This window comes from Anabrus simplex, chromosome 1 (assembly GCF_040414725.1).
Source record: "Anabrus simplex isolate iqAnaSimp1 chromosome 1, ASM4041472v1, whole genome shotgun sequence".
In the NCBI taxonomy this organism is placed as follows: domain Eukaryota; kingdom Metazoa; phylum Arthropoda; class Insecta; order Orthoptera; family Tettigoniidae; genus Anabrus; species Anabrus simplex.
In genome coordinates, this window is record NC_090265.1 from 648,391,309 (window position 1) to 648,403,420 (window position 12,112).

The 12,112-nt window shown below is 39.1% G+C and overlaps 1 protein-coding gene across 1 annotated transcript in view; it reads left to right on the forward strand.

The window, feature by feature from the left end:
* Edem2 (ER degradation enhancer, mannosidase alpha-like 2) overlaps window positions 1–12,112 on the forward strand; it is a 212,239-nt gene that overhangs the window by 191,165 nt on the left and 8,962 nt on the right. The window contains exon 18 of the mRNA XM_068225114.1: window positions 4,187–4,317. Coding sequence (XP_068081215.1) covers window positions 4,187–4,317 — 131 coding nt within the window. The remainder of the gene's footprint in view (window positions 1–4,186; window positions 4,318–12,112) is intronic.

Consider the following 12,112-nt stretch of genomic DNA (forward strand, 5'->3'; position numbering starts at 1 on the left):
ACATTACTCGTCATGATATTGGATTGCACACGAACCTTTACAAGCTGTGCTAGAAAAATGAAATAGATTTGGAAAAGGTGCTGTGGTGAAGCGTACGTTTTTTTTTCTGATTACAGCTCCCAGTGTAAAGTTGTCGGTCAATCCCATTCCGACAAGGAATACAAATTAATAATGTTGCACCAGGATCATGTCATGAAATTTATAGGTCTCAGAGCACTGAGGTAAAGCCTACAACTACATGGACGTCATTGCTTGAAGTACCATCCATTCTGCATGGTGTATAACAATAATGTGGTGATCAGCCTGAAGGAAGATTGTCCATAGCAATCCACAACACTTAACAAAGCCAGGGGAGTGTCTAGAGGTAATCAAGACATCAAAAATTTGCTATGTGCCTGGAGGCAAAATGAAATAATTGACAATTGACCGATTGAATGAGGGCTATGCTTCATCCAATTCTCTACAGAAATACGATGGAAAATAAACGTTGTCACAATATTTTATTAATTCAGAGTACTCCTGTGTTTATATACTGTTCTCTACAGAATTAGAATTAATTTTTATTTCTTGTTGTCTTTTCAGCCAGCTATGGACCATTTTAATCCAACTGTTCTCTTCCCCAAGCTCTAGCATTTGCCCAGTAATATCTCATTCATTCTTGATGTTGTTATTTCCTTTCTTCAGTCTACAATTTGCCTCTTTTAAGCTCAGGCATTTTTTTGGAAACTCTGGTGTTCTTTGAGTTTCATTTTAAGGGAGATACGCTCCTGAATATCATCACATGTAACCCCAACTTCATGTAGGTCTCTTTCCATCTCTGTGAATCAGACTCCTTTGGTTTCCTCTTTCAGAAAGTAGGTTAAGATCTTGCTTGTCAATCTCCTTGACTTCATTTGTGCTATGTGACCATAAAATACAATCCTCCTTTTCTTCATCATGTCAGTTATTTTTTCCACATGGGTGTAGAGTTCCTGGTTGTGCTATCATCTGTATTTACCATTTTCATTTACTGGGCCCGAGACTTTTCTCAGAATCGTTCTTTAACTTCAAGTTTCTCCATAAGACTTCTCCTTTGCATTGCAAGGCACTCTGCACCTTATAAGGCTTCTGGTCAGATAACTGTGCGGTAATGTCTAAGCACTTGGCATTTAGGGGTAGTGGTATCTTCTAGAAGCCCTTGGTTAATTAATATGCTGGTTCCATTTTTCTCATCCGTGATGCAAAGACTTCTTTAGAGATGTTGGGCTCTATCCACTCACATAGATATTTGAACTTTCCCATCTGCATGTTCTTTCCCTGTCCATCATTTAGCTCTCTAGGTACCAGCTTACTTACTCTTTCTCAAAGAAGATTTTGAGGCCTGCCTTTGCTGTTCGTTTCTGGAGTTTGTTGATCTGTTCTGCAGCTGTATCCAGGCTAACCGAAAGAATTGCAAGATCATCTGTAAAGGCTAGGGCAGTCACCTAACATCTTCATGTTTATGTAACCCAGCCTGACCCCATTTTTTACTGCTTTGGGTTGCTCATTTCTCTTTGCCACTCATGGATGATATTCTTAAGTATGCTGTTGAAGAACAGAGGTGAGAGAACTCTCCCCTGAATTTTAGTGTTGGTTAGGGTCTGCTGAATGATTTCCCTTGTTTTATTGTCTCCAAGCCTAGTTCTTGTATGGTTTCAAATAGGGTGAATTGATCAACGAGGTCATATGCCTTCTTGAAAACAAAAATCACTACAAACTCTTTGTTTCTAAGCGTGATATATGCAAGAACAGATTTAATATTCATGATCTGTTCAGCACATGAACGTTCTTTCCTTAAACATTCTTGGTATTCTCCTACTAGTGGGTCCAGTTGTTGTTGATCTTCTGCCCTAGTTTGAAGAACTTTCAAGAGAATCTTATAGGTTATTGTGAGGAGCAAGACATGTTTACTTCCATTCTGTCACCTTTGTTATGAAGAGGGTGAACCAAGACTGAGGTCCAGCCATCAGCGAATTTCTCCGTTTCCCAAATCTTGCATATTATCTCAGTTAACTTATCAATAGCATGCTTCCATAATTCAGTGATTATAGAATCCTCACCTGGTGCACAGTTGTTTTTCAGTGACTGGATCATCTGTTTGACTTCTTCTTTTGTTGATGGAAGTGAATCTGGGTGAGTGGGTGTATTGTCTTCGAAGAAGAATGTGGATTCTGGGGGGTGCTTTGCAGTTGAGGAGAAACTCAAAGTAATTAGCCAGAATTTGGCAGTTGTCATTATGAGCAGTTTTCTGTCAGGATCCTAGATGTGTAGGCTTGATGGAGCGTATGTATTGAGGCTCTGTTTGTAAGTTGTATAGAAGTCAGGAGTGTTTTCCTTCTCAAAGTCTTGCTCAGTTTGTCCCAGCTGGTTCTTGTCAAAGACATACTGTACCCCATAGGTAGTTTTTGAAGTGTTTTTTCTTGTATCTAAGAACATCTCCCAATTACATATACCTATGTGATCTTCAGCAAGTTCCATTTTTACCAGGCAAGTGGTGTTATCACATTCCCTTGTCCACCATGAAAGTTTCCTTGGTTTTGTTAGTGAGACTGTCTCCTTAGCTGTTTCAACCAGGGTCTCATGTAGTTGTTTCCAATTCTGTCAATCCAAGGAGCAAAGTTTCTCAGTGAATTCTTGGTTGGCTCTCAGTTTTTCTGTTACAAACATGTTGATTTTTCTAAGATGGATCTCTCTGGTATTTCTTGGAAGGAGTTTGAGCGTGATCTTGGAAAGGTAATGATCAAAATCAAGGTTGGCACTTCTTAGAAACTTCACATTTTAGATCTCTCATTGTGCTTTCGATTTAGTAGCGACGTGATCGATCTGGAACTCACCAGGGGTGGGGTTTGGAGATGCCCAAGTTTTTGCTTCTTGGGTAGGTGTTTGAATGCAATTGATTTCATAATTCAGTTGAATGCCTTACAGAGTTCTACATGTCTCTCTCCATTATGGTTGGTTTTCTGGTAAGTCAGGTAATTTTTAACAAGGTTTCGGAATTTTCTTTCTTGCCGAGTTGGGCGTTGAAGTCCTCAAGAAAAATAATTGTGTATTTGTTCCTTGTGAGTCTGTCTTGTTCGATTGAGAAGATGGTTCTCTGTGGTTTCCTAATTTATTTCCAGGCAAATGCTGGGGCTGTACCGTAATGAAGGGTATGGCCGCTTCCTTCCCAATTCTAGCTCTTTCCCATCTTTGCATTGCCAAAAACTTCAGTGTGTTAGCGCGACGTTAAACCACTAGCTGGTTTTCTGTGGTTTCCCATTTTCACACCAGGCAAATGCTGGGGCTGTACCTTAATTAAGGCCACGGCCGCTTCCTTCCAACTCCTAGGCCTTTCCTATCCCATCGTCGCCATAAGACCTATCTGTGTCGGCGCGACGTAAAGCCCCTAGCAAAAAAAAAAAAACCACTAGCAAAAAAATAGTTGTTCAACTGATTAATTGGCTCATGTATGTTGACAGTAGTGTAGGTCTTGTTTGAACTTCGGAAGAAAAGAGTCGAGATTCGGCTGTTAGGAGAGGTGAAGTCCGTGATTGCATCTAAAATCGTTCTGTAATAATATATCCTATGCCAAGGTGGGGAATGTTGTTCATTACAAGTTTGCAATTTTTACTTTTAAAGGTTCTGTAACCTTGTGACTCGAAGGCATGTTCATCTGTAAACATTGTTTCTTGAATTGTTACACTTTTTATCTTTTAAATGTGTCATAATATCCTCGTTTTATTTTTAACTTGTCTTTTGCTCCTTAGCTGATGATTTCCCCAATGGGAACGAGACATGTTCTAAATTAACAGACATGTTATTTTGAAAAATAAATAACTTCTGGTATTATGTGGAACTTTTAAGTACGATTCTTATTAATTAGTCAATGATCCCACAATTCTTCTGATGGCATGAACAGTGTTGAAGGGTGGTAGTCACTGATTTAGTTAATCCTTCCACAGTGTGATGAACAGTTTTATTTAAAAGGATAAAACATGACTTAATGCTCTCCTCCACTTCTTGTTTAATCTAACTTCCAGTCGCCAATATATATACGAATCTAGAAGTAGCATATTGTCTCTAACAAGTTCAGTTAAAGTATTGATTGTAGGCTTCTCATTAGCTAAACTAAGTATTTTTACTTAACTTTTATTATCAGCTTTTGTGAATAATTCCCTGTGTCTTGCAGGAAAGGATATGGAAATTACAAAACAAACTTCTAACATATTAGATGAAAAACGAACAACAGAAACTACTCTGGAACGGCTAAAAGATTCCCTGCAAGAGATCCTCCGTCGACAAGATGGGATGTCAAAAAAGGTAAGAAATTAAAATGTTTTGTGAAGAACTGTTGCACCTTTTTACCTAAAAGTATTTGAATCGTAATGTTTAATTGGAAAGTTGTCTTCAAACTTTTCAGCAGTAGTCTTCATCAGTGGAGGATAAAAAATGATTGTAGTGATCATTGTTGAAAATTAGATGCTGTTGTAAGAAAAAAGAAAGCAGGAGGGAGTAGGTGAGATTAGAGAATGGAAAAAAGTAGCAGTTACCTAATTTTAAGGCTAGGTGCTTCCTTAGACCTGAATACTAGTTGATGTCCAACTTTAGAATCTCTAAGGTTAAGAGAGTGGGAAGATGGGAGTAAATGTTTAAGGATTTTAACTGTGAAACAAACATCAAATGTGGTTTGATTGTGCCAGGCATGAATGGGGACAGGGATATCCATATTATAGGTTTTGCACAATTGCAGCAGACATTTTTTGTTTGGCTGGAGTGTTGGTAGTTAAGCCAGTGTAGAAAGCAGGACAGAGTCTGTATTGAAGCTGGTAGATGACGTTGGATGAAATGCAGTTACGATAACCTTTTATGAACAAGACTTGATGATGAGTGGAAGTGGTGTTGGGTATATGAAAGTGGCATGTCTTGCAGCAGTTGTGTTCACTCAGGAGAGAGCATGAAGAGGGAGGAAGTTGATGTGGTTCATATTAGACTGTTGTGTTATGCAGAATTTTGTTAATTGGGGTGGGGTGGGGTCATTATTAAAATTGTTTAAAATTGACTTCAGTACAGTAAAACCTCGCTAATTCAAAGTCGCTGAGACACAAAAATCAGACTTCGAATTACATGATTTTGAATTAACCGCCGACTCCTAATTCAGAAATGCCAACCCTTGCTGCATCACAAAGTATTAGAAGACCCATTAATGCATGCAGTCGCTTTGATTCACAGTTTAAACATTTCAAGTGCCATGGAGAATACTGTTTCTGAAATGTATCCAACAAAATGCATTGACGTAAGTCCTATTCAAATAATGCATTTGGATAAATCACTGGCAAATATAACCTCACGCAACGAAAAAAAATCCACACGATTCAAAGACGAAGAAAAATATTGCTGGTTCCCCTGTGCAAGTGCTTTTTTTATTAGTTAGTGTTTGCATTTTTTAGATGCCTGTACTTGCACAGAAAGTGCCTGACGCCCTTAAAACATGGTGGCTTATCAAACTTTCCTATGACAAGGGCGGGAAGTCTCGCTTCCATGTACGATTTCCCAGCTGGTGCTTCTCTCGTTTAAAACTGTTTAATACATTAAGTGCTCATCATTAAAAAAAATCATAGTTTCATCAACAGTGACAACCAGGCAACCAGGAGTGAGTTAGCTGGAGAATTTATAATGTCCAATAATGGACCATTTATATTGGTATTATAAATTTACTCATTCGGAACATATATTTCAGATTCCCTATGGGAATCAACATCTATATCATCTGATGGCCAAGCAGGCATCAATTTTTGGTAATGAGACAAAGTATCTCATAGTGCATTGGCACTGCCGGTGGCTACAATTAGCCTACGCAGTGGCCTCCACGGTATACACTACTAGCCCTGCGTCTTGGTAGGTGTGCTAGGTACCAACTGATGAGCCCAGCCTAGCACATGGGGGCGAAACGCTCGCAACCAGGAGTGAGTGAGCTGGAGAATTTATAATGTCCAATAATGGACCATTTATATTGGTATTATTAATGACAATATTGTTCGGTTCGTATGAATTGATTATATGAGCCACTCTTTTTCGACAACTGTTGGCATCACCATTGTTCATGATTCTGCTTCTCTGCACACTGTCTCCTACGTGATATTATGGCGTTCCTTAAAACGCCGAATACAGAAGACTGACGATTTCACTTGAACTTAGCAAATACGAAGCACACTGTAGACACACCGAAGTGAGTGAAAGTAGTTTTGAATTAAAAGTCTGAATTTCAGTAATGGAACAGACATTGTTCTTCGAATTACGAATTATCCGTATTCCGAATTAAACACTTTAAATAACGTGCAAAACCGTACCTCATGTTTCCGGGAATGGGAGCTTCTTCGAATTAGGTGTGATTTTGAATTATCAAGGTTCTACTGTATTTATTATCATCACATTGTGGTATATTTATTTTCCTATGTTTGAATAGAATATTTTCATAAATACCTTCTGAACGTATCTTTTTTATAGCCTTAGGCTACAATTTTTAACAAATTTTTAACATCTGTTTCGTTTTGTTAAAAATGCTTGTACCAGTGCCACATGCCAGTATTACACTTATGCTACACAGTAATCATATATTTTGGTCAATGGTCATTTGTATATGATAGGTGAGACACTTTACATAACAGGAAAATCCATGAAAGGAATCAAATATATTTAAATAAAATTAATTAAACTCAATATGTCAATATGGGACTCACCAAGGTTGAAGAATGAAACTGGCATGATGAATCCACGCTCTAGGAATGAATTTGAATTTGAATCAAGAATTCATTCCGGTTGTCTCAAATGTTCAAATAATACAATGTCCAGACTACTATTTTTTTCCCCTTTCTTTGTCTCTCCACATATTCTGCAGTTGGAGTGTAATTTCTATGTATGTCGAGGAGTGCTAATCCATTCAAATGCCATGAGCCTACTATACAGACATAGCAGGGGAAGAGGTGATACTCCCATGTGCCACGTCCCACGTGGCAGATAGGAAGGTCCTAACCGGCTTGCCGGCGGACTTCAGCGAAATAAAATAGCTCTCGCGGACCAAACACACATCCCCCTGTGGATGGGAGACGCAGGCGAAGAATACACCCACGGTATCCCCTGCTTGTCGTAAGATACGACTAAAAGGAGCGACCAAAGGATGATCGAATGAGAACTATGCGACTACTTGTAATTAGTACCACCACGCGGGGAACACCATGGGTTGCCTTTACTTGCACATAGGTACACAATAGGTTTGTGATTAGTAACGACAGTGTGTGAATCAGGGTGAGTTTTACAGTACCTGTGATTAGTACCACTATATGAGCCATGAGTCAGCATTGCCTATGATTAGTACCCACTATGTGAGCAACACCATGGGATAGTAGGAGTCCCTGTGATTAGTACACCTAAGTGAGGAGCACCATAGATTTGCGTTAACTGTAAATGGTGCCGCAATGTGAGAAACACCATAGGTCTGTGTTACATGTGCATATTACATTAACTGTGAGTAGTACCATTATGTGAGTCTACGCTCCTTTTGATTAGTACCGCAACATGATAAATACCATGGTTCTACTTTCTTAGTGATAAGTACCATAATGAGGGTTCGATGACCTGGATTTTGGATCCCTTTAGACTACAAGCATCATTGATTCAGGATTGTGCTTTTTCTAGTAGAAATATGTAAATATGTTTTCAGACGGTGTAATGTTGAGAAACATCGTTCTTTTATACATGTGATAACTGGAAGCACAGCTAATTTTTCTGGCAAAGTAAATATATCGCATTATGTTAGGATTGCACATAGTTAACCCACCTATGGCCATTTTCAGTTGGTCTCCCTTCTCAAGATTCTGGCCCGGTTTCTTCAACGAATGTTAAGTGTTAACTCAGCTGTTAAGGAGACTTAACACATAATTTAACAAAATGGTCGTCACATCAAGAATTGTTAACTCTAACAAATGTTAATATTTGTGTTAAATTAACCTGGCAGCAGCCCTGTGTTAAACCTCTTAACAACTGCTAAAATTTCAAAATGGAGGCATGTATAAGAAGTAAGTTTGAAGCTTTACTGCTGTATGAAGACTATTTATAAGCTAAGAAGGCAAAGGATGACCCATACTAAAAAATAACTACTTTCTAGAGTTGTCAGAAGATATATTTCTAATTACCAAAGCCATAATGAACAAGATACTAGACGATATTGAAAATACGTTAGAGTTTCCAACAGTGAGGACAAATATCATGAGGCAGGATCCGCTTCGGACCACATGGAGGTGATAGAACACTAAAATGCGAACATATTTTACTCAAACTTGTCAGGTCTGCAACCTAATAATTTCCGAAAAATGTATGAATCCCCCGATTCTAACACAACATCTATATACTTGAAGAGTTGCAACCTTGACAAGTGGAGCAGTGGATGAGTGGTCATCGCACTTGTCTGCTAACCGTGACAACATGAGTTCGCGTCCAGCCATAGACATACATTTTAATACAAATGAAATCATTGTTTCAGGGAATGTGAAGGTAAAATGTGAATAAAATGAATAATCAAATTGTAGTGGAACTTTATTTTCTACCTAAAATTAACAGAAAGATATCCAGATATTTATATATATATAGAAAGATATCCAGCAGTAACTGTGAGAACGTTTAGGCCTATATTAATTTCAGGTAGTGCGTGTAGAGGCGCGCGGCTGTGAGCTTGCATCCGGGAGATAGTAGGTTCGAATCCCACTATCGGCAGCCCTGAAAATGGTTTTCCATGGTTTCCCATTTTTACACCAGGCAAATGCTGGGGCTGTACCTTAATTAAGGCCATGGCCGTTTCCCTCCAACTCCTAGGCCTTTTCTATCCCATCGTCGCCATAAGACCTATCTGTGTCGGTGCGACGTAAAGCCCATAGCAAAAAAAAAAAAATTCAGGTAGAAAATAAACTGTACTGCAATTTCTGTAATATTTGTGTTCCAATTTTTATCTTAACGTTCCCTCAAATATTAATTTAATCATCTTCTTATTCTTATTTATCTATTTACCCTCCAGTGTCCTGGAGCTTCAGACTCTGTGTCGGGGATACAACTGGGGGGATGACCAGTACCTCGCCCAGGCGGCCTCACCTGCTATGCTGAACAGGGGCTTTGCTGGGGCATGGGAAGATTGGAAGGGAGAGGGAAGGAAACGGCCTTGGCCTTAAGTTAGGAGGAGAAGTGGGAAAACACGTAAAACCACTTCCGGGATGGCTGAGGTGGGAATCGAACCCACCTCTAATCAGTTGACCTCCGGAGGCTAAGTGGACACCCCTCCGTTCCAGCCCTCGTACCTCTCTTCAAATTTCGTGGCAGAGCCAGGAATCCACTCCGGGCCTCCAGGGGTGGCAGCTAATCACACTAACCACTACACCACAGAGGCGGACATATTAATTTATTTTGTGCAAAAATCATAGCTGCGACGAGACTTGAATTCACGTCTACGAGGTTCGCAGACAAACACGGTGACCACTTGGCCACCACTCCGCTCCGCTGTGATGTAACTCCCAAGTATATATGCCTTGCATTGGAATCGGGGATTCATCAATTTTTCAGAAGTTATTAGGTTGCAGACCTGACATGTTTAAGTAAAATTTGTTCTACCACCTCCTCTTTGTCCGAAGCAGATTCTGTATAATGACATCTGACCTCATTTTTTTCGAAAACGAAAGAGTTTTGAATTAAACCCTTATACACGAGTTACCATTGAGTGTCTCCCCACAGGTACATTGAAGCTCGGTGAAATCGGTTGACCGCAGGGTCTGGGCTATACTTGCTTGAGACACTTTTCATGTAATTGTAGGCGACTATGTTCATGACTGCAAGAAAAAGTGTGTAGAATCCTGCAAAGGATTCCTTCTGCCACTGCAGCATTAACAAGGCATTACATTATTTTCCCCGCAATAAAATAATGCTCGAAAACCATTCAAAACACATAATTGATCACATTTTCCCAGTGTTAAGAATATAAGAATAGGCTATATCGAATGTTGTGATATAACAGTCCGTACTTTCATTTTTTAAGCACAGTCGCATACTTCTAAATTAAAAGTAAATGAAATAAAATGAAATAAAAACTCGCATTCATCATAACGCTTTTGTTGCCTTTTACTTGATATGTTTACGTCTTATCGGTCTCCGCTAACCATAACCTATAATAATGTCAACCATGTGTCTATGCAAACCCTCCTAGATACTAGAAGGCCTGGACAGAGAACCAATTTCTTGCATTAAAAGCGGGGTAATAGTTTTTCTCTTTTCCACTGCTAGGTTCGCGTTTATGTTCTGTTGTTTGGCGCGAATTCTATGATTACGTGTGTTACTGCAACATGTTTTATGAGAAGAAATAACATATTAAACTTCGTTTTATAAGGAAAAGCCTTATCTTACATGAAATATGAAGAGTTTTGTCATTTTTTAATTTATTTGGTCTCACGGTTTGCAATATATGGATGGTTGCTGAGATGCACTTAACATTTGTTTAGTTATGTGCTTTCAAATTACCGTGAAGGTGGTGGTGGTGATTATTGTTTTAAGAGGAAGTACAACTAGGCAACCATCCTCTATATAACACTAATCAAAGAGAGAAACTGGAAGGGACCAGACACTTCGAAAAATGAAAGTATCGGCCAGAGGAAGACAAGGGCCACAAAGGGCGTGAAAATGAAAGACTCCCTCGCCCTCGGAAACCTAATAGTGTCGGGGTCGGCAAAGAACCAGAGTTGACCTAGGAAGGTCGGATAGGATAGATGAAAGTGAGGAGCCTGGCACAAGTAAGTGGAAGAAATGCCAGGACTCAGCTAAGGGCCCCGTGGTCGCCAACCCACGATCCAAATTTCAGAGCCCCTGGGTCCAATTGCCGTCAAGTTTCTCTTTCCATTCTGTGGGTTAAGGTGGTTTATTGTTGCGTGCCTAACTGCACATCTGGCACAGCGAAGAAATATACACAAATATAAATTTTCATCTTTTTCCTAAAGATCCGAGTTTAGGGGACAAATGGAGGCTTACTATTTCTCGACAGGGTAGCAAGAAGGATCTCTTTAGGCTCCTAATGATAACTTCAGAATATGTAGCTTGCACTTTGTCGAATCAGATTACAGTGTAAGTACAGTGAGGGGAATTCTGCTCCCCGACAAAGTGCTGGCGCAAATTCATCTTCTTCTTAAAAATGTATTAGTATTTACAATGCGGGCATTAGGATATCTCAGAAAATGTAACCTTGTCCGAAAGCTGAAATTCCTCACTGCTCCAAAGTTTAAAGAGACGTTTCAGTATCGCGACTGTGATCAAGCACACATCACGGTACAAAATTTTTCAGGCCTGTTATTGATAGTAATGCAAAGAAAGAGACTAAAGACTGTGATTTATTAAACAAATTCAAGAGCAAGCTTCCGAGCAGAAAAGTGTTGAAATTATAGAAATAGGGAAAAATGTTGTGAGTACTTCTATTTAGGCCTATTTCCCTATTCTTTATTCTTGTGTGATAATCAAGTACTAAATGAAATAAATATATGAAGTGTAGTGTGTTCTATATTTGATTCACACCAGGCATAATGATAATAAAATGTATTATTTCGCGTTATTGTATGAATCTTCAATATAAGGATATAGACAGAACATGAGAACAACAGAACATAAACGCGATCCAAGTGGCAATTGCCTGAACTACTTTGTTCGCCCAGAAATGTGTCGGCTTGTCCAGGCCTTCTATTATAGCGTAGGCAACGATCTATGTGACAAAATACTACTTCAACACACCACTAGGAGCGCTTTATATAAAGAAACAAAAGACGCTCACTGCCAAACGCGTTCAGAAATTTCACTGAAATGTGTTAATTTGTCTTTAACAATTGTTTTATAAGAAATGTTGGAAATGTGTTCGTGAAACAGGGCACTTTTAAACAAAGTGTTAAATTAATAACAATTGTTAGTTAACATTTGTTAAGTAAAATTTAACCTACAGTTGGAGAAACCGGGCCTCAGTACCATAATTTAAATTCATTATTCAGGTCTTTTTTGGCAACCACTGGTGTAGAACTCTGTGAGCAAAGTGAAAGCAGAAACTTTA